The 23,156-nt window shown below is 38.9% G+C and overlaps 1 protein-coding gene across 1 annotated transcript in view; it reads left to right on the top strand.

Moving 5' to 3' along the window:
- The window catches only part of ppp1r13l (protein phosphatase 1, regulatory subunit 13 like), a 30,360-nt gene that overhangs the window by 2,853 nt on the left and 4,351 nt on the right, over positions 1 to 23,156 (top strand). Inside the window, exons 2-11 of the mRNA XM_060877452.1 lie at positions 11,198 to 11,291; positions 12,477 to 12,595; positions 13,723 to 14,296; positions 14,940 to 15,032; positions 15,180 to 15,259; positions 19,432 to 19,792; positions 20,241 to 20,722; positions 20,837 to 20,971; positions 21,080 to 21,213; positions 22,054 to 22,220. Of these exons, the coding sequence (XP_060733435.1) occupies positions 11,255 to 11,291; positions 12,477 to 12,595; positions 13,723 to 14,296; positions 14,940 to 15,032; positions 15,180 to 15,259; positions 19,432 to 19,792; positions 20,241 to 20,722; positions 20,837 to 20,971; positions 21,080 to 21,213; positions 22,054 to 22,220 (2,182 nt within the window). The 5' untranslated portion in view covers positions 11,198 to 11,254. The remainder of the gene's footprint in view (positions 1 to 11,197; positions 11,292 to 12,476; positions 12,596 to 13,722; positions 14,297 to 14,939; positions 15,033 to 15,179; positions 15,260 to 19,431; positions 19,793 to 20,240; positions 20,723 to 20,836; positions 20,972 to 21,079; positions 21,214 to 22,053; positions 22,221 to 23,156) is intronic.

A 23,156-nucleotide genomic window follows, 5' to 3' on the forward strand; every position in this document is an offset into this window, starting at 1 on the left:
ATGATCAGCGGTGGTGACCCCGAACAGGGAGCAGCCAAAAGAACAACAACATATGTTTAAAATGCAGCAGTTAAAATGGTTATAAACCGAATCAGCCTTGAACACTTGCAACATTGCTGTTGTGCAAACGCCTGTCCAAAGAAACATGCAGTTAAACCGGCCAGGGTTCAATTCAGATTAAATGACGTGAAAGTTCCTTTATACTTTTCTAATCAAAACGATTTAGTGCTAGATCACAGCTCCAGATAACTAGAAACCTAGAGAGCATTTATATACACAGATGTGTATGTTCTTGTGAATTCTAAGCTAAGTCCAAACTTTGCATGCAGTCTGCAAAGGTAAGAGTTCAACAACCTTTAGTCATTGTTATGGATAATGTAATAGGAAGGCAAATCTAGAGGATGTACAGTGATTATACTAATGTGATTTGCATACTAAATCAACGGTAAACATTTCAGGAAAAACAGAGTAGTTATTGTTTTAAATACATGAAGAGAAACGATTCGTATATTTGCAACCTGAAATCCTTCGACAAAGATATCTGAATGTTGCAACAAGCAAACATTGGCCGGGAGCCTAAAGCTTTAAGATCCAGCTGAGCAACATTGCTGTGTTGTTTTATTTACCTGCTCAGACATGCTTCTGATGAAAATCTTCTTTGATATTCAGTAATTATTTTGTCACACATACACACATATGCAAAGTATATATATATACACTCTGGTGCCAAAATGTCTGAACAAACTAATTCAACTTTTACATCAATAAAGTGAAATATTTAGTGTGTTGTACATTTTTCTTTCTTTCTTTTTTTTTTAATTCATGGGTCCTTGGAGGCCTGGATACGGTAAGGGAGGGTTGTGTGAGGACGGACAGTTGGCATAAATCCTGTGCCAAAATCGAATGTCTGGATGAGGATTATCTACTGCTGAGACCCCAAAATAATAAGGAGCAGGCAAAATTTTTTTAAATCTTTTCCAATTTTTGTTTCCCTCAAAAAAAACAAAACAAAACAAAAAAAAAAAAAAAAATGGATTTAAGGAATTTCTCACTGGAAGAGTTTTAGAAGAGGAAACCTGAGAAGAGGAAAGTGTTATTGTGTCATAAAATCTAACAGCCAATCCTTAAGCCAATATAAATCCTTATTGCTTAGTCACCTTATTGAAATTTCACAAGCAAGTCCATTTAAGTGTGAGAAGTAAACACCATGAAATGGGCACAAATTGAATTTTTTGGCCTCTGAGGAAAAAAGTATTATTATTAAAAAAAGTTATTAATAATGATAACTGTGTGTTATTAAAAAAACATTGGTAATCATCGGCTTCACATCCCGCTTCATCGCACTACCCTGTTGTTGATTTCCTATAACATACTCCCTTTAAAGCATAATCACTCTTAATGTTGTGAATGACCTGTTATAGTGTTAATAAAGGTGGGAAATATAAGTGACCTTCCATTTCGCCGGTCCTTGTTTACTTTCTCTGCATTGATGATTAACAAACTCTTTTTGTGCAGGAGCATCAAGCAGTATATTATTCTCTGTAGAATTTCTTCAAATTCTTAAGATTCCTAAGACTAAGTCAGTTTCAGAAGAATTACTTGTGTCAGAAATTTGGACCCAATCGAGTGAGTGTGCTGGATGCTTTAGTGCAGAATTATATTGCTTAAACTCCTTTCCATTTCTCACAGCATTGTGTGTCAGTACAGGAAACGTTAGACTTTCTAAGGAAAGAAGCTTCCTGTGTACGTCTTTATTCTTTCCTTTAATTTGTATTGTATGCAAATTTGTATTGTAAATTTGCCTTCCTGAGATCCTCGATGTGGTGTATTGAATTTCTTGTTTTTGTTCTTGACTTGTTTTTCAGTTTTCACTATGGGGGCAATGTGGGTTAGTGTTAGCATGTTTGACTTACACCTTTTGTTGTTGGCGGTTCGGGGTTTTATTCTTGCCTTCATTCTGCCTGCATAGAGTTTGTAAGTTCTTCCTATTCTTCAGGGGTTCATTCCCTATTCCAAAGACATGTAAGTGTGTGCAGCTCTGCTAGTCATGTAACATGTAAACATTTGAGCTTATACCTGCATAAGCTACATGCTAGCAGGCTGATTGGTATCTCTAAATTGTCTGTCTTGTGTGAGTGTGAGCACGATTGTGCCCTGTGATGCATTGATACCCTGTCCACAGTGTCCAGTGTCCCATTTGATAGACAACAGGCTCCCAACAACAGTCTTCAGAGGATGGGGAACGGCTCTAAAAACCAGAGATTCGACCCATCAAATGGAACCATATGTTTTTGTATGCGTGTAGATCATGTAGAATTTCAAATTTGAACATTTCTAATTTGCTTTTTTGACATTACATGTTTTCTTTTGTGAATTTGGTTTTGGTAAGTTTAGGTTTCTGGTTCATATTTTGGTTTACATGGATGATTGGGTCCATGTGTTATTTTGGTCTGTGTGCTTGTTTGATTTGGGCTCTTGTGCTCTGTTTGTGAGTTTTGGTCCATTGGTTAGTTTGGCATGAAGTTTGTGACTTTGCGTCTGAATGCAAGCTTGTAATTTTGGGTGCAAGTGTTTTTTTGTTTTTTTTTTGATTATCGATTTCTATTCTAAGACAAAAGAATAAAGAAAGTGCTTATAACAATACTGCACACCACAATTGCAGTAATGTTAGAGTAATTCACCCTCAAATGATAAAGTTCATACCAGAGGTGGGAGTAAGTCACACATGTGAGTCAAGTCGAGTCCCCCATCTCTGAGTTATTTAACTCAAGTCCGAGTCAAGTCTCAAGTCATGAATGTCAAGTCAAAGTCGAGTTTTTATTTAATATTTGTCAAGCAAGTCTCAAGTCTCAAATTTGCGACTTAAGTCTGACTCGAGTCAAGTCATATGACTCGAGTCCCCATCTCTGCTACATACAGTACATAATGTTTTTTTTTTTTACTTTATACTTTGTAAGAATAATAAGAAACATTGCCTTTGTGCAGCAAATAGTAATCATGGTGCAGGTGAACAACATTATTAAACATCACTCAGATTGAAGATGCTACAAAAAACCCTACAAAAGACCTCATCCCTGTCAGTATAACCGGTTTGAAATTATGCAGGGGGAAAGTTCATGGATCCACAACTAACCTGAGTCTGAGTTGACTTTGGAAGTGCCTTATTAGTAGTAGTGTTTTTGGTGGATGCTTAGTGTGACTGTCTGAGGAATGTTTAGCACATGGCTTGGTGAATCATATGATTCATGGATCATATGATGGCCTGCAGAAATCGGAGTGAACTTAGCGTTATGCTATTGTGTCACATCAGCGGCACTTCTAATTGGAATGCCAGTAGCTGAGTATTTTATTTTTAAACACTAGGTCACAGACTTAGAATACCATCAGTCTAAAACAATCTGTTTCGAGCTAAAATGGAAATATTTCTTGTGCTAGTTTAAGTATTTTCAGGGCGAGCTAGGTCTTTAGACATGACTGCCGGTGACTCAACTGTTCAGAAATCTAGGGGAAGTTAATTTCACCACCTAGGTGTCAGAACAGAGAAAGGTTTTCATACATACCTTCGACGTACCCTGAGAGATGGTGGGGGCAGTACTGGTATACAGAGTTTGCATGATTTCTCAATGCTTCGGGTGTTTCTCCAGTTTCCTCCCCCAGTTCAAAGACATGCATTTTTAGGCTGATGTCTAAATCGTCTGTAGTGTGTAAATGGGTGTACGAGTGTGTGCGAGATTATGTTTTGTGATGGATTGTGCTACCTCAACCAAGGTGTTACCTGCCTTGTGTCCCAATAACTTTGGGATATCAAAGGGTACAGTAGATAGAAAGATAGATAGATAGATAGATAGATAGATAGATAGATTAGACCTAACTTCAGATCCCCTTATTATTATTTTATGCTCAGTATTATCACACCCTTCATTGTTCCGTGTTCCAATGTGCTTCTCGAATATCATGGTTTTTCTTATTGTTGTTGCTTTTTTAACCAGAAAATGAATTGAAATGTAAATATTGCAAACCAAAAAATAGCCTAATTAGATAATGATCTATGCTAGCTGTCTGGGTGTCTGTCTGAGGCGATAACTTTGAAACGTAGGTCTGTGGGCTTTTTTTTGTTACCTGTTTTAAATTTGTCTATTGAGGCATTTAAACAGGAGTGACCACAGGAAGGTCAGGGTTTAAAACAGTCCAGCATAAGAATCCAGACACATAATGGAGTAGCGATGTAAGCAAGCCAGAAAGTGAATTCTTGCTATGAAACTTAGCGTGACGACAACTGGAGAAAGAACACCCTTACCTCAGCAAGGTCTTATTCAGAGAGGTGACTCATACTTAATGTCTCTTGTGTCTTTTGTCTCATGTCTTATGTTTAATGCCTCCTTCTCACTCACTCTATTTCCCTTCCTTTCTTCCTGTTATCTCTCACCTATTGATTAGTAAATGCCCTACCCTAATGTGACCCTCTACACAGATAGTAAGCCTCTTATCGCATGTCTGGTTTCAGTCATTGTGCTTGTGCCGTTGTATTTCACATGAACTCGTCTTAAGCTTGATGACGCTCTCCTGCAGCCAAAACTGCAGTTGTTGTAATCTTGAATTTCTAGGAGTATAAAAAAAAAAAAACACTTGTAATTTTGTAATTAACAATGGCAGTAGGTTTCACAATTAATATCATTCCTTTGTGTAAACTTTATTTAGAATAAAATTCTTATTCCTAGAACTATTTGTTTTATTTGTGATTAACCCTATTCTCCATACGTTAAAGCCTTAAGAATGCGACATTAGTAAATTAGACACATCTATGGCTATATTGAAATATACTAGCTCACAAATTAGCGGTCAGAGGGTCATGGCAGGGGCAGCCATGATGAGGGCCTTTCTCAAGGGCACAAGAGTGGCAGCTTGTTGGTGCTGGGGCTTGAATCCTGACATTTAGATTAAAAACCCAAAGCTGTAACCGTGTGAGCCACCACCGTACATCACCCATTAGCCTACTAATCGTATTGTGAGAAGGAAATTTATTTAGTATGTAGTACGTAGATTGGTCTTTCCAACATTTTCAGTCCAGTTATGTTGATAATTCTTGGTAAAGCATAAAAAAAGTCATTGTCATTCTCAAAAAAAAAAAAGAAAACTGTTGACCAGTAAAAGTGGTGCAGTTCTTACAGTAAAAAACAATGATGATAAAGCACTGTTGTGTCCCTTGTGTTTTCTCAGCATGTTTTCTGATTAATACTTTCAGTATATTCTGATATTTCAATAATTTTCAGTATATTCTGCCTGTATATATTTATTATTTATTATTATACAGTTTATACTTATACATTATGTGCATTTTCTATTAGTCACTCAAACTTCCGTCACATTTCAGGATCCTGGATTGTAATGAATTATTTAACACAACTGACCTGTGTGTTTTTATCATAAAGTCAGGTACTTTTCAGCGCCAGCTTTTTGCTAATGGTCAAACAGTAGACACAATTATCCTAGAGACCATTAGCAAAAGTTGGCTCTTATTTACACGATTCTTAAAACACAAACAAAAAGGTTGTGTTCGTTAATTAACGTAAACTCAAACGATAACAAATTGTGAGGCAATGTTCACTATATCTAGATTGAGCATCTTGAGAATTGTGATGATATATTCAGGGCTTGATGTGGTACTTTATAACAAAGAGTTAGGGACTGTTGATTTCTTGATTATGATTGGATAGAAGGTGCTCATTACTTGTTGTCAGAAAAAACACAGCTCAAACAATAGTTCTGGCTGCAAGGCTTATGTCATTGCACTCGTTCTAATATCGAATCGTTTTGATGGGTCATACTAATAACTCCATCACAGAGATGATCCAAATAAACAGAGTGGAGAAAGGACACGCTGATGAGGTTATAGGAAAATAATCTCAATCAGGGTGGCAACAGTAAATCCTCTGCTTGTCGCATCATGTTGAATCACACCACACCATCTAATCGTTGATTATTTTCCGAGAACGGTACATCCCGACATGTTTTATTGCTTACTTATCAATGCTGTGTTCAAAACCTCTTCAGGTTGATTATGAGCTGTTTCTTCTTTGCTGAGTGTGTTAAGGAAATTAAGGGCTCAGAAAATTAAGGGTGTAAGAACCTGAGACTTTAGAAGACAAAATCTGAGTCAAGGAGAACAGAAACTTGGGAGGGCCAGGAGGAGAGCCTGAAAAAGATTTGGATAACAAAAGCTTTCCAGAGCTTCCAGCTGCTTTGTTCACACACACACACACACACACACACACACACACACACACGGAGAGAGAAATAGACTGAGTGAATTATTGGGAATGAGAGACATGTGAGAAAAGGTTTGATTGATTTATAGTCATATTATAATCCTAATCCGTTAATCCTCTCCAGCCTCCCACAGCACATTTGTGATGAACTCGCCCTCTTATCACTTGTCTGTCCTACACTGGAGCTCAACAGTGGATTGTAATGGAACTGAATTCAAGCCAAATATTAGTCACACAACTGAGCTTGAGCTAGAGCTATGGAATGACTAATAAATTCAGTACAGAGATTGAGAGAAAGGACGAAGAGCTATACACAAAACTTTGCAATCTGAACCAAAATCAGACACAGGGAATATGCGTCTGAAATAAGAATCTACAATGACGTCATGAGGAAGGTGTTGACTCTAAATAGCAGCCTGACAGAATGGTTTTAGTGACTGGAGAATGTGAAACAAACACTGTTGATGTGTGCACTTGTCAAAAACTGATAAGACACTACATTGTTGGAATGAACCGGACACACAATACAGGGCAATATGTGCATACAGAGACATCCAAGACTACTGTATTCTTCCAACTTTCTGGTAAAGTTCCTTATGTTGGTGTGAGGGTCAGGTGTCCACATCCTTTTGGCTATATAGTGTCTAGAATAAACCATTCATTCATTAATTTTCTACCGCCTATCCGAGCTACCTCGGGTCACGGGGAGCCTGTGCCTATCTCAGGCGTCATCGGGCATCAAGGCAGGATACACCCTGGGCGGGAGTGCCAACCCATCGCAGTGCACACACACACTCTCATTCACTCACGCAATCACACACTACGGACAATTTTCCAGAGATGCCAATCAACCTACCATGCATGTCTTTGGACCGGGGGAGGAAACCGGAGTACCCGGAGGAAACCCCCGAGGCACGGGGAGAACATGCAAACTCCACACACACAAGGCAGAGGCGGGAATCGAACCCCCAACCCTGGAGGTGTGAGGCGAACGTGCTAACCACTAAGCCACCGTGCCCCCTAGAATAAACCAGTTCACAAGAAAAAAAAATCTAATGAGAGCTAATTCGTCAAGCAGAAACACCTTTTTCAGGCGACCGGCCAGACTGGTTTGACCTGACAGCAAATAATCACAGTTTATATGTTTTGAGAAGAAAAGCATCTTGGAATGCATCTCATTTTAAATTCTTCTCAAACTTGGCCAGGTTTGGTGAGATTTCAAATTCAAACACAAAGTTTGGAGTGAAGCAGAATTTCCTGTTTTGTATATCATGCTTTTAGTAAGGAAGTACTATTTACTTTAAGCCACTTGCTTCAGACAAATACATTTAATGGTTTAGTGCAGGGGTGTCCAACCAGTCAGAGACCAAAAGCCACATTTTTTTTACTGTGTTACTGCAAAGAGCCACATCATACAGTACACATGGGCACACATGAACATCACCTTTTTTTTCCCTGCCATTTTGAGAGCAGACTTGACACAAATTGTTTACTCAAATGATCTTGCTCCTACTTGGAAACTTTGAGGTAGTGTTAATTTCGTCAGACGAGACGAGACGAAATATGTTCGTCAACAACCTTTTTTTTTCATGACTAAGACGAGACGATGACAAGACTGCACCACTGTCCAAAAACGCTGACTAAGACTAAATTAACATGCATTATTGTTGACGAAAAAAGCCGAGACGAAAATGTTTTGTATAAAATAAAAACTAAGATAAAATCTCTCTTCATTTTCGTCTACAATTGTGTCTGCTTTTTCATCAGCTGTCACGCCTTTAAAATATTCACAACGAGTTCGCGGCTTCGCGCTGTTGCTCAAGTTACAGGTCCGCCAAGCGGATCCCGCTTATTATGTTGCTACCTACCAAATAAATCGATAATTTGACTCAAAATGATGATTTAAAAAGGAGTTTATTGATTTAAAAACAATTGTATTGTTTCCGCTAAAGAAAATAGTGCGCTCCGTATCTACGGTTAGAATCTTGTGTGTTCGAGTGTATGCACTGTTTAAACGAGCGTTCTCAACTTCTCACTAGATATTTTTGTGATTCGCTGAGTTTTAACAAGTTTTATAGCCTTGATATTGTTTCTTATTCAAAAGTGGTGACAGAAAAAACTCAGCACCCTCAACCTGAAACCTCTTCCCACGCCCAAGCAAATGTATATGTAAGGGAATCAAGTTTAACAATTACATGTAATATTGCTCCAAATATCATCAATAATGGTGTGTGCAATGCCATGTATAACTTGCATTAAGTCGGTAATTTATATATATATATATATATACATATATATATACACCTACAGTTTTGATCTTAGGCTTTTCATTAAGTTATTTATTTCCACTATAACACTTGTGCTCCTGATATTATTGCATTTAATGAGGCCTCGTATTTATCCTTACAATAGATTCCAGATGTGGTCAAGCTACAATTTTTTGACTAAAACTAGACTAAAATTAAAAGACTTTTAGTCGACTAAAACTTGACTAAGATACCTTGAGTTTTCTTTTGACTAAAACTAGACTAAAATGACGAGACATTTAGTCGACTAAAACTAAGACTAACAAAAAAGATATGTGAATGACTAAATATGACTAAAACTAACAAGGACATTTGGCACAAAACTAAGGCTAAGACTAAATTAAAAATAGGTGACGAAATTAACACTACTTTGAGGTATTTTCATCCCACTCACATGCGCGTTTGACGAAAATACCGTATTGAACTCAAGTGAAGCGAACGCGCACATTAAAAAGACACAAATACAAACTTTGATATGAACCTAAGAGTCGCATGAAACCGTTCAAAGGGCTGCATGCGACTCGGGAGCCGTGGGTTGGCCACCCCTGGTTTAGTTGCACCAGTTTGCTAGCCAGTAGCTCATGCTCTCCTATACTACATGTTAGGAATAGTCATTAGTGTCAAATCATACTGTTATAAATGATGAATTCCCTTAACCTTAACCTTGCACTAAGAGTCATGTTATACTAACGTTCGTAGTAACTTGAAACCTTATTCATCCCATGAATAGCGTAAAAAGTTCCCAGCGTTAGCCAGCGTGAGTCTACCAGATGGTGTCTTGTGCTGCAGGTGGAAGAATGAGTGTACAGCAACATCGGTTTCTACAGGTGTTTCAGGTTATGGCTGCATTTGTCTGGACTTGCAGATCCACCCAGTGTAGGAGCAAATGGAGCTCAAAGCACTGCTAATGAGTAGTGCGATCACGTGAGTACGTCAGGCTGTACCGAGGGGTCGGAAGCTTCATAAATCACAGATTTGTTGTTGGCTATTAGAATTCTGGTGAGATGTTGTGATTTGAGTTCAGTAGGCACTTTTTAGGACTCGTGATTGCATGAGTGCGTGGCGTAAGAAGGATGGAGTTAAGCTCAGGGACTGAAATAGAGACTTGTTTGAACTTGAACTAGTTTCTGTTTCTGAGGTCACAAAATGAATGGGTGCCTGAGTTGGCTTTGAGCGTACAGTCATTGGCAGGGTGAGGCCGAGAGCGAGAGAGAGAAGAAGGAGGAGCTGTTTGCCACACTGATATTGCACAGCAAGGCAGGTCCATGGATTTACGGGATACCGGAGGAGGTCCAGAAACACACTGCTGAATAGAAAGCAGTTTAAACAAAGCTGCAGTAGTAAAGTGTTTAATAAAGGTCTCCTGAAGCCTGAAACTGACTTTTTATACTTCTACTTTTCTAAAAAAAATGCTATCTGACCTCCATGCTATGATGCGTTCTCTTTAGGTGAAACCATTTAGTTTACATGGGAAGAATTGTGACATCTCTGACTTCTATTCTAGCCTTCTGTGTTGTTAGCAATGGCTTTATAATAAAATGGCTTTTATTTTATTCCCATTCTTCCTGATAAAATTTCTCATATTGTGTCAGATTAAATAAACAACATTTTTTTTTAATCTTTCCACACATTTTGAAACAGGTTCAGGTCAGCGTTCTTGTTTTTAAACCTCTTTAAACTATCATCTTGTTCTCAACCGTGTCCCAGTTTTTCAGTTCCTGTTCATGGAAAGCTCTCCTTTAAAAGGATGCTACCACTATCATGCTTCACCGTAGGGATGCTGTCCTTAGGATGATGAGCAGTGTTGTATTTGAATCCTGGTCTCATTAGGCAATAATGCATTTTAAATAATAGAATGGAATATAGATTTCTCTCACTCACTCATTTTCTACCGCTTATTCGAACTACCTCGGGTCACAGGGAGCCTGTGCCTATCTCAGGCGTCTTTGGGCAACAAGGCAGGATACACCCTGAACAGAGTGACCGGGGGAGGAAAAAGGAGTACCCGGAGGAAACCCCCGAGGCACGGGGAGAACAAACTGCACACACACAAGGCGGAGGCGGGAATCGAACCCCCAACCCTGGAGGTGTGAGGTGAATGTGCTAACCACTAAGCCACCGTGCCCTCGGAATATAGATTTATTATAGTTTCTTATTTATAGTCTTCAGTGTGTGTTTTGGTACTCTAAATGGAATATTATATGGCATCGATAATTTCACTTATGGCTTTCTGGATCGTCTGGGATTTGGTAGTCCTGTGTATAGTCTATAGTGTCTCTCAAAGTAAGCCATTTTCTTTCAATTTTTAAAGGAATTATTGGTGCACTATAGAAGGGCCTATTTGGTTAAATAACCAAGCTCTGCCTGATGCTTGTTGCCAGGTTGTTTAACTAAATTATTGGTTCACAACATCAGGAATAAATAAGTATGTAGTCATGTTGTTTTATATTTATGAATAATTTTTTGACTTATACTGATTTTCTTCCTAATATGTCAATATTGTGCTGTTTTGTACACATAATCCCAATTAAGTATTATCTAAATTCATTGTTGTTTTTCTTTCAGGTTTTGGAAAAGGCTGTTTGAACTGAAGTGTGTTTTTTTTTGTTTTTTTTAATCTCCCAGGAGGTGTGTTGAATTCATCAGAAGTGGTGTAGCAGCATCTAGAAAGAGCCTGAAGTCATGTCCTCCAACAACACCTTTAACAGCAACTTGCTGTGTGAGAAACAAACTCATTGTCCTCATATAATCCTTTTTCTACTGATCCATGTTTACCAGCACAATAGACAAATTTCTGAGGAAGTGAAATGAAATAGGTTGCATGCCAAATACTATTGCAGCATCCGATAAAGAAGAATTTATTCCATTTCAGCACTTTAATCTGCCATGACTTGATACTCAGCACTTACATGTTTACTTCCAGTTAAGTGGGTAATGACGTTAGTCCTAGTTACTGTAAGGGTTAACAATGTTAGATCCGATTAAGTGGTTAATAATGTTAGTTCTAGTTACATTCATGTATATATTATTTATGTATTTATTTGAATATACTGATTTTACTGTTGCAGATACTTTTTTTACAGCTTAAACTATATGATTTATGATTATTTATGATTTTTGATGAAATATTAAAAATGGATTGTAAATAATTTATGTTTGTATGCCTATAATAATAATAATAATAATAATAATAATAATAATAATAATAATAATAATAATAAAAACAACTTGTTATTATATTATTATTATTATTATTGTTATTATAATAACAACAACAACAATAGTTAGTAAATAAATAAATAAATAAATAAATAAAAACTTTTTTAAACATCTAGATTTGTTGTGGTGTCTGGAAAACTTCTTCTTCTACTTCTTCTTCTTGACTGTTCATGATTGTGGACACTGTAAAAGGGTTAATCATGTTCATTCCTATTCAAATTTAATACAGCGTGTTAAAAGACTTTTAACAGTTTACACCAAACTTTTCCTAAAGCAAGTCAGATAAAGATAAAATATGACATAATAGGCCACAGGCTTTCAGTTAAATTTATAAGAAATAGACATGCGAGTTTCTGCTGGATGCGTAAATAGTTCTGGATGTAAAGGTTTTACAGAATTTACTCACCAGTTCTGTTGCTTCACTACCTCAACTAATACATCTGAACTCAGTTAACAGTAGTTATTATGCCAGCATTCCTGCTTTTTCCTGCCTTTGACCCAAAATCTTGAAAACATTAATGTGGGCCTTTAAAAGGGGGGAAACAGGAAGCGCTGATGATTAAACAGCCATTGTTGAAGCTAGGAAATTTATTTTCAGAATGAATGCTGAGATATGCCACAAGTGCTCTGTGTTGTGTAGTTTGGACATCATTTTATTAACGGTCTGTGTTGATTTCACCTGTAGTCCAGTCCATCACGGATGACCTGAACGCGTCACTGGCGACGGCGGATGAGCTCTCTCGTGAGTTTAGTTCCCTCCTGCAGGATATCTCCCCTAACAGTAATGGAAGCTCTACAGCACAGGTAACTAATTAGACTTATTCACAACCTACTGCTCTATTACACTAGTTTATTATTATTATTGTTGTTATTATTATTATTTTAATTACAAATTATCCTTGGTAGTGTTTAGATCAGGATTATTTTTTTCATATGCAGAAAGGACATGAAAAAGAACAGAATAGCAATTACGTAAGGAGAGCATGCATTATGTCAGTTACATAAAAGAGCTCCACCAAAGACATACGTGTTTGTATTTAACTACATAGTTACTGGCTGGCCTTAATTCCTACAAGGTCTCGAAATGAGTGCTTTAAAAACAGTAAGATAAACCAGTTAAACATGTAGGTGAAGTTGTTTGAAGGGGTGCAGATCTAGGCCTGCATGGTGTATGCTGTAGTAGTTGTATTTTTATTCGCTTGTGATCAGAACATACTATACACTAGTGTTTGTGTGATCTATTCAGACTCTTAGCAATATTTACCAAAACTAAAGCTGTGAATTACAGTAGAATGTAGAGCTAATTACCATTAGCTCTGTGGATTATTTTTCACGGAATTGACTCTCATGTGGTGTGTCCGAAGCATGGGGCGTTTTATTTTGTGTGCTGCTGTTAGTTAGTTGTTCTAAAGTAGCATAATTCTCTAAAAGCCCTAAAAGTGTTTTCCAACCCTGGGTCCACCTGTTGAGGAGAATTACATTTCGTTTACTGCATTAAGCAGATGCTATTATCCAAAGCAACTAACATTTTATCTCATTTTATACAACTGAGCCATTGAGGGTTAAGGGCCTTGCTCAGGGGCCCAGCAGTGGCAGCCTGGTGGATATGGGAATCAAACTCACAACCTTCCAATTAGTAGACCAGCACTTTAATCCCTATTGAATATCTCTTATCTGGAGCTATGAACGTTTCGTTGATTTCTATAATTTGGTTTGAATTATTTGTCTAGTTCCACGTACAGACTTAGCTCAGATCATTGCAGTCAATATCATAACTTGCATGGAAGCCAAATTGCTCCTTTACTTTAGACCTTAAAGATTTGGGAGTATCTAATATATTAGTATAGTAGATTTTTTTTCTATTATTTAAGATTTGCACCGACGTTGCTCAATTGAACTCATCAGTGTGCTCTTCTGCCCTTTTATGATAGAGCTCCAGCTCAAAACCACAGGACAACATCAGCTCCACTAACATCAGTAGTGCTTCTACTGCCAGTATCAGAGATGCAGGTGGAAGTGTCATGAATAGAGGCACCATGTCCTTCCCTCAAACCACACCACCCATCAGAGTTTCAGAGCCCAGCATTCACTCATCAGACTCTTTCTTTTCCACTAGAGAAAAGCCCTCCCCAAACCCCCAGGTCTATCAGTATACCTCTACACAACCTCGAAACACTCGCACTGAGCCTGTCTACTCACACGGAACATTGTCGCCCCCAAATCAGTCACCACATACCCCACGCCGGGCATCACCAAACCCAACCAGGTCACATGAGCGGAGCCTGAGTGGCTCATTCACCTTTGCTGAACTCACACCTACCTTCAAATATGAGCAACCATCTGTTCCTGGCATGCTTCAAGTCCTATCCAATCCGGTGGCATCGGTTGACTCACCCACCAGTGGACGGAGATCACCCAGGCTGGAGAGAGTTCCTTCACCTGGACCTTTCAGCCAACCTATGGCGAGCACGTTGCCACGCAGTTTCACTCCATTTAAAACTACAGGTAAAAATGCACAGCAAATCATTTTCATTATTTGGATAAATACATTGCTTAATATGTCATAAGACCAATGTAGACAAATTTCCCTTGTAAACCAGTATAATAACAGAAGACGCCATGTGTTCAACCCTAACTTGAATCTTTTAACTGGAACTATTTTTTTTATATAATTAAAATTTTTTTTTTTAAATAATTACTTTGTTTCCCTAATTTCTACTTAAATTAGTTCTCAAAAAATGACATTAATTCTAATATATTTTATATGCTTTAATGATGACCTAAGGAGAATGAAATTCAAGAAATCACCAGAGACAGTATGGCAAAATCCTAGCAAAGTCTTCTTTTTTTATTTGAAATTGTTTTTAAAATATTTTTTTTAAGCACTGTGAATCACCCCTATAGCGTAGCTCCAACCAGGTCAAACGTTAAAGCACAAAACAAACAAGATTTCTTTCAGAATTTCAGTCCAGCGTTCAAAGGGCTTTATTGTTTATGGTTGCATACTAGTGCAGTGTGTGTATGTGTGTGTGTAGTGTGAGTCATCATGCTTGTATGAAGGCAACTTAAATGTGTCACGTTTTTTTTGTGTTAACTGTCTGTCTTTAATCCCTCTTTAAAATTCACTCTCACTGCCGTTGCCTCTCAGATGATGGCATACAACGGCAGAGCGGCTCGGGAAAATGGAACGAGACAGACTTGGATGTTTCTTATGAAAGAAAACCACACCACACCTACGACAGTGAGTCTGCACAGCAGATAAGAACCAAATCTGCCATCCGTGTTCTGGAACATATCTTTAACCTTGACAAAGATAAACTAAGCATAAGATAAGCATTAGGTAAAGAACAGCAGATTGTGCACTTATTTTGACCTCCTTCCATTCCAGAGAATGAGTGGATCAGACCATCTTTCACCAGCAGCAACTGGAGAGAGTCCAATCTGGACTCACCCGCTGTACCTCGAAAGGTATGCGTTCATGAGTGCATACTGTATAAGCCTGTGTATTTGCTTGGTTGTGCGTGCATGTTAGTGCGTACGTATTTTCCATATTGTATGAATAATGTATGATTGTGCTTGTGTTTTATACAGTTTTATACAGCTTCCAACCTTCTAGGAATAGATTCATACAACTTCTGAATATCTTTTACCGGAATTGTGTATCATTCATCTAGCAGAATATCTTCTAGCTGCTTCAGAGAGGTTGGAGCAGAGATCCTGCTTCTCATGCTTCTCTCCAAAATTTCCCACAGTATATCAGTGATCTTGATGATATGATGTCAGATGATTAGGCTGGCCAGGGAAGATGTTAAAGTTCATACTGGTGCTCCTCAAACCAAAATTGAACTGTTTTGGCTGTGTGTACGGGCACATAATTGTTTAGAAACACTTAGAATTTCCAGATAGGCTAATGATGGGGCCAGCAGAATACCAAGATACTCTATGGCCGGCTAAATCTAAGCAGATCCATCCCCATGTTTGGTGGCTGGAATCACACAGTCCATGTTGTACAGTATGATTCCTTGGCGGTTCTTCATCCATAAGCATGACCTACTATTGGGAATAATGTAAATGATGACTCATCAGACCATATTACTCGTTTCCAGTCTTCAGCTGACAATGTTTTATGAACATGGCACCATCCTTTTTGTATTTCTGCATTGGTGTCTGTGATTAATGGTTCAGCTATTGCAACTTTTCCACAGATGTTGGCTTTGTGACATTCTCTGCAGGGTCTTTAAGGTGGATATTAAGTTCTGTTGTCTCTTTTGCTGCAGCAGTCTCTGTTGTTTGGACACAATCCTTCCAAGTGTTTGACGGTCCTTATTGTTTTGTTTTATTTTCGTCCACTATTCTCCTTCGCTGATAAAGTCCTGCCATGCTTTGTATACGCAATCATAATTGTGTAGAATGCTTCTCTTGAAACACCAAAGAGTTTCGCTGTAAAGGTTACAGATGCTTTTTCTTTGGAAGTCTGACATGTCACAGATTTCAAAAAGATCTTAAATTTGCAACCTAGACAATACATACAATGAAATTAAAGAAATGATCATCACAACAATTATTTTTTCACAGTAGCCTATATAAATAATATTAATCACTATAACAATGGGTGTTCACATTATTTTGTTCAACCCTTGTATATATGTGTGGGTGTGTGTGTGTGGACGTGCATTGTCCATGTCTAGCTAGTGTCTGGTAGAATAGCAATTTTCAGATTAGTAACATGTTTGTGTATAAGCATGTGTATATGTGTGTGTGTATGCATGTGTGTGCACACAATGTGGGTGTGTACGTGCATTGGTGCGTGTCTGTCTAGTGTCTAGAAGAATAGTAATTTCCAGATTAGTAACGCGGCACCCTTCCCTACAATTAACCTGTAAGTGAATATCAGTTTATTTATTATTAGCCATCATGTCTGTATGTGTTCTATATAAATCTTTTTTCTTAACAGAGACAGGTTTTACTGACATTATGACGTTCTAGGATACACCGACGTGCAAATCCGACCTGCAGCCTCGTTTCATTTCTGTAGGCCTACTTTACTCTACAGCATTTTCAACCGTCTTGAATTCACTACAGATCCATCATACAGTTTGAGAACACAGGCTGAAAACGTTCGTTTTTTTTTTTCCTCAGCGGTCTTTATCATGGCTGCTTTGACCACTGTCTGAAAGAGGGGTTAAAATCAATGTCTGTGTGCTTTGCTTGAAACAAGTCACACTCGCATCTGAAAGACAGAAGCACGTGTTTGCTGACAAAGAGGTGTAACCAGAAACTAATTTTAGTGAGGTGAGGAAATATTTGAAAATAAAGTCATGATCCATTTTCCTGATCTGTACAATTAAACGGTTGTGAGTGACTCATAATCAGGTGGATGTTAAACGGCAGCAGGGTGGCGATGACAGTACCAGTATTTCCACTAGTACCAATTATTTCCACTAACGAAGACTACACATTAATTAAAATCAGGACATGTTTTAAATCCTGGAAAGCAGGCTTCTTCATCAGTTATCACCTCCATATCTTTGTGGTTGAAGTGTATTTATCTGGCTAGGAGGTTTCTAACACTAATTCTAATAAGAGGCTAAGTGCAGTGACAGACAAACTTCTTACAAAAGTCTTACAAATATATGTGGTGGCAGTTTTGATCTACATGGGGATGGGGGGATGTGGTAGCTCAGTGGTTAAGGTGTTGGGCTACTGATCGGAAGGTCATGGGTTTGAACCCCACGTCCACCAAGCTGCCACTGCTGGGCCCTTGAGCAAGGCCCTTAACCCTCAGTTGCTCAGTTGTAAGTCACTCTGGATAAGGGTGTCTGCTAAATGCCATAAATGTAAATGTAAATCTACATGTAAAAAACACAGTCAGACTCAGAGTTGGTGGTAAAAGCAAATAAGTAAAAATTCTAAAAATGGCGTCTTCCATACAGTGTAGAGTGCCAAGTCTACACAGTGAAGAGGCAAAGATTATTGATTCAGCTCTCTTTTTTTTATACCATAGATGTGTGCGTGTGTTTATGTGACCTCTCAATCACCTCAGTAAGGTCAGATCTTATCAAGCACGTGCACGCACTCTCCCCTAAAGTTCCCATCCCTTTTACACATGGAATGTTTATGGCAGGAACGTTTGTGGTAGGAATGTTTATGGTAGGGACATATCCTCCTGTTCTCTCTCCCTAGTCTGACACACAGAATTTACCATGAAAGCACATATAACACTCATGATACAGTATTTAAAATTTTCACTACACATATGAATTTAATAAAGTGGTCTAAAGTCACCATTCATTTGGCTTTATCTTCCATTTTTTATTACCTAGCATCTTTTATTAACTTTAATTAATTAGCATCTTTAATTAGCATCTATTATTATTTTATTTTTTTCCATCGAAGCTTCCGTTACTACTTTTACGTCATAGCAAAATATAAAAATAAGCAGACTGCTGCTGTGCACTTAATTTAGATTTTTTTAGCTAGTGTATCAGCACTTGCCATCATCTCTGTGGAGAAGAAGGGCAACAGAACAAGCATAAAGCTATGGGCTCACACATGCCCCCTTCAGTGAGACAGAGGTACTGTCTGCTTCACCTCATTCTTTTTTCAGTGCAGATTTATGTCAGATCTGCAAGACAAAATATGCTATTCAAATACGTGAAACACATTACCTAAACTATGGAAAGTGAGGACATATTGCTGACACTACAGACTCCTCCCAAAAAAAGTCACATAAATGGCTCCTCAAAGAAAACCTAACTAATTTTTTTTTAATCTGTTGAAATGATGTTAGTTTTAGGATTAGGTGTAACCGTAATGGATTTAGAGATCAGGGTTAGGCTTTGAAACGGTTTGAACGGTTTGAAACTTACTCGGTTTTTCTTCATAAGCATCGAATCAGTCAAGATATGTTTTTAGCACCCACTATATGATTCTTGTGAATTTTTTTTTTTTTTACCATAGTGTCGAGGCTAAACTCTAGACACATGTCTTGTGAATGTACTTTTGTATATACATTCATTCATTCATCTTCTACCGCTTATCCGAACTACCTCGGGTCACGGGGAGCCTGTGCCTATCTCAGGCGTCATTGGGTATCCAGGCAGGATACACCCTGGACGGAGTGCCAACCCATCGCAGGGCACACACACTCTCATTCACTCACGCAATCACACACTACGGACACTTTTCCAGAGATGCCAATCAACCTACCATGCATGTCTTAGGACCGGGGGAGGAAACCGGAGTACCCGGAGGAAACCCCCGAGGCACGGGGAGAACATGCAAACTCCACACACACAAGGTGGAGGCGGGAATCGAACCCCAACCCTGGAGGTGTGAGGCGAACGTGCTAACCACTAAGCCACCGTGCCCCCTTTTGTATATACACAATTTTGTAAATGAAGAGTATGCCTGTAACCAAAATACTGTATGAATACATCTTTCGAGTCATCATGTATGAAGCTTATGGAACAAACAAATACCATTGAGATGTGCAGATTTACAGTGTTTGCAGGGTCGTTTATTCATCCTTAGTTTAAATGAAAATGTTTCAATTAATTTCTATTCTTTATTGGTCATGATGTGTCCTTAAAGTAACTTTCCAACCCCCATCCACATTCTTCTAAACATTCTGTCCACAGGACCCTTTGCCTCGTCATCTCCCATCAGCTGATGGCTCTTTGCCCAGGAACACTCGTATCTCTGTGCCACCTGATCGTGCCCCACCAAACCAGTCACCTTTTAACCCTCAGCCAATCATCTCCCGCGTCACCATCCCGCCAGCATCATCCGGGCTCCGCACACATAAGCCCATTCCTCTGTCTGTCATCATGAGGCTCCAGAACCCATACTATTCAGCAGCCACCAGATATCCATATGACACAGAGGGCGAGCGAGATCTCAGCATGCAACGCCAGCCTGCACCTCTGCCCCTGCCCCGAGAGTTGCTTTACCACTTTCAACCCATCCAAGAGCAGAGATCTGCGGTTTATTATCCAGAAGGTACTAAAGGGAGTACTGTAAATTAAAAGTGGGATTTTTATCCATGTATTTTCATGTTTTTTATTAGAAATTTAATGAAGATACCAATATCTACCCAGATATGACATTACTGAGGTGGATACCTTTGTTTTTAAGGGAAACCTGAAGGGAAACACAAGAAATCTTGTATAAAAAAGGATCAAATAGTAAGAAAATAGTGCAACATTTGTATTGATTATAAAAAGCTAATAAAGGTGTTTTATAAAATTCCTAAAATATTTATGAAGGAGCAAATGTGTTTCACCATGACCTCCTCTCCAGAACACTTTTATCAAGCCTTTGACGTATCAGTCTTTCTAAAATGTGCACCCTTTGTATAGAATCATAAGCTTATCCTTATATCAGGTATATGATATGCTGAAGAAATTGTAGGTTGTATAATATTGATCTGCATTTTTTTTTTTGTCAGCTCCCAAGCCAGGGTACGTGGAGCTTGTAAAAATAAACTCCGTAAATAAGCCATCGGTGCCCCCAGAAACCCAAGCACCCTCAGTCGAGCCAAGCAAGGAGCCCAAAGTAGAGGAGAACACTGATGATTCGGAGGTGGAAGCGACTTCTCGGCCCCCAAGCCCTGCGATCTTGCAGCGAGTGGTGGCCCCGGAAGCTCCTGTTGTCCCCGATATGGACATGTTGCTCCAGCTCCGAGCTGAGATCCCACGTGCCCTGAAGAAACGAGGCTCCGTCGACATTTCACAGAGCCTGAAGAAGAAGCCTGTTCTTCAACCTAGCCAGTACAAGCAGATGATTAAAAAAATGTTCCACAGGAATAGACCCCAAACAAAAAGTGAGACAGGCAGCGAGAGCAGCTCCTCCGATGGAGAGGAGAACACAACGTCAATACCGTACTCACCTTCACCTGTCCCAAACACGGCTATGCTACCCCAGCAGAAGGTGAGGAAAGTATCAATATTATTTAACTTAAAAAGCCTTATAATAATAACAATAATAACTGTAAAAGCTTGTGTAGTTTTAATTGATAGAAGCTGTTGTGTGTGTGTGTGTCAGGGTCTTCAATCAATTCTGCGAAAGCCTAAAGGAAGTAGTGGAAAAGGACAGCGCGCTCGTCTCAGTCCTCTGGTGCTGCTGCTGGACGGTTCTCTGGTCGGGGAGCTGGATACGGTGCAGAGAGCCGTGCAGGAAGTCAGTACACACAAACACCCAACACACCTAACAAATTAAAAGCATGAAAGCTGTGTAAGGCAATCACCTATATGTCATTTATATGTAATAAACACGTTTCTTTGCTAGATGAGTGACCCGAGCCAGCCAAATGATGAGGGCATCACCGCCCTTCATAATGCTATCTGTGGTGGACACTATGCTGTAGTGGAGTTCCTCGTAAGCATCGGTGCCAACGTCAGCGCCCCAGACAGTCACGGCTGGTTAGTTTCACACCTTCATTTATAATGTACTGTATGTGTATGGCTTGTGCATTTTTGTTAGCTTTGTGTGTACTGTAGGGTGCGTTTGTACCATGTGAGGTATTAGAGATGGAAATAAATACAAATACATTCAAATGAATGGATATTGTGCTAATCTGGATAACACAAATGGGGTGTGCTATTGTATGTATGTATGTACAGTGGTTCACCACTGTTCCATGTTTTTAACCATTTGTGGATAATTTCTCTCACTGTGGTTCGCTGGATTCCCAAAGCTTTATAGAAATGGCTTTATAGCATTTTCCAGGCTGATAGATCTCAATTACCTGCTTTCTCATTTATTACTGAATTTCTTTGGCTCTCTGCATGATGTGTAGATTTTGAGGATCTTTTCGTCTACTTCACTACTACTACTTTGTCAGTGAGGTCTTATTTAAGTGATTTCTTGATTGCGAACAGGAGTCCCAGTAATTAGGCCTGGGTGTGCTTAATTGTGATGAACCACAGTTCTGTTTTAACGGGGGGTTGAGGGGGGCAAACACTTTTTCACACAGGGCCACACAGGTTTGGATTTTGTTTTCCCTTAACAATAAAAACCTTTATTTAAAAACTGCATGTTGTGTTTATATGTGTTATCTTTGACTAATATTTAAATTTGCTTGATGATCTGAAACATTAAGTGTGACAAACGTGCAAAAAAAAATAAATCAGGAAGGGGCCAACACTTTTTCACACCACTGTATGTGTGTTTCCAGATTGTGACATTGCGTTACACCTCTGTGTATATGAACCGTGTGTGCGTGTGTGTGTGTGTGTGTGTGTGCATGTGTGTGTGTGTAGGACTCCCCTGCACTGTGCTGCCTCCTGTAACGACCGGGCCCTCTGTGAGTTTCTGGTGCATAGTGGTGCAGCTGTCATGGCCGTGACAGAGAGCGACGGAGCCACAGCAGCACAGAAATGTGACCCTTATGCTGTGGGTTACGAAGAGTGTGAGAGCTTCCTCAGAGGCAAGTGTGACTTCATCAGTCACTGCTACAAACTACATGTACAGAAATGCAGCAGAAACCATTTAACAAACAACCAAAGTTCTAAAAATGGTCTGTCTGCATATAGGTTTTCACATGGCACTGTGACACTAAATGAGTGTTTAATTACAAGCTTACAGTTACATGTAAATGTAAATCAGTTAGTGCTATAGATAAAAGACTCTTAAATAGTGCTAGTATCTGTTTTAAGATGTGTTATTATAGCTCCTTAATAGAGTGATAAAGACTATTTTTTTTCCCAATTAGATGTATTGTTTTCAATAAACAGTAAGTAGTATATCGTCGCTGTCGGGCGGAAACCTCGTATGTCCAAATTTTGTCAATTTCATATTTTTTCACATATCGATGCTATTGGTCAGTCCCCACGTGGGTCTGTTATTTTTACAAGTTACAAGTTTTTACAAGTATTTTTACCAATCTAAAGTCTTGAAAATAGCTTGAGCGCAAATCTCATAACTCCATTGGACACTTCAACTGTTCACCTCTTCCTCACTCCGCGGGAGAGCTTCGCGGCATATTTCTCCTCAAGAAGAGTCGCAACGAATCAACACGTCTTCTGAGGTAAATGTCTTCAAAACACTTCGAAAAAAATCTTGACCCCCACTAGTTCTGGTGCTCGTCTGAGGACAGGAATTTAGCGCAAGACAATCCACTGCAACGCGGACTAAACCCTGTGCACTGCAGATAAGGTACGCCGTTTTTTAATTACCTGAAAAATAACGGTTTTGGAGATACGAGGATTCCGTCTGACAGCGACGATATATTTTTCATCCGACTTACTGTTGATTTATGACTTATATTCTCAAATTGGTGACTGTTTACTCTGCGTGTAATGCTTGTCATATAACCAGACTTTTTAATACTAGGTATATATTGTATATAACAGTACATAGTGAG

The sequence above is a fragment of the Tachysurus vachellii genome, chromosome 9 (assembly GCF_030014155.1).
Source record: "Tachysurus vachellii isolate PV-2020 chromosome 9, HZAU_Pvac_v1, whole genome shotgun sequence".
In the NCBI taxonomy this organism is placed as follows: Eukaryota; Metazoa; Chordata; class Actinopteri; order Siluriformes; family Bagridae; genus Tachysurus; species Tachysurus vachellii.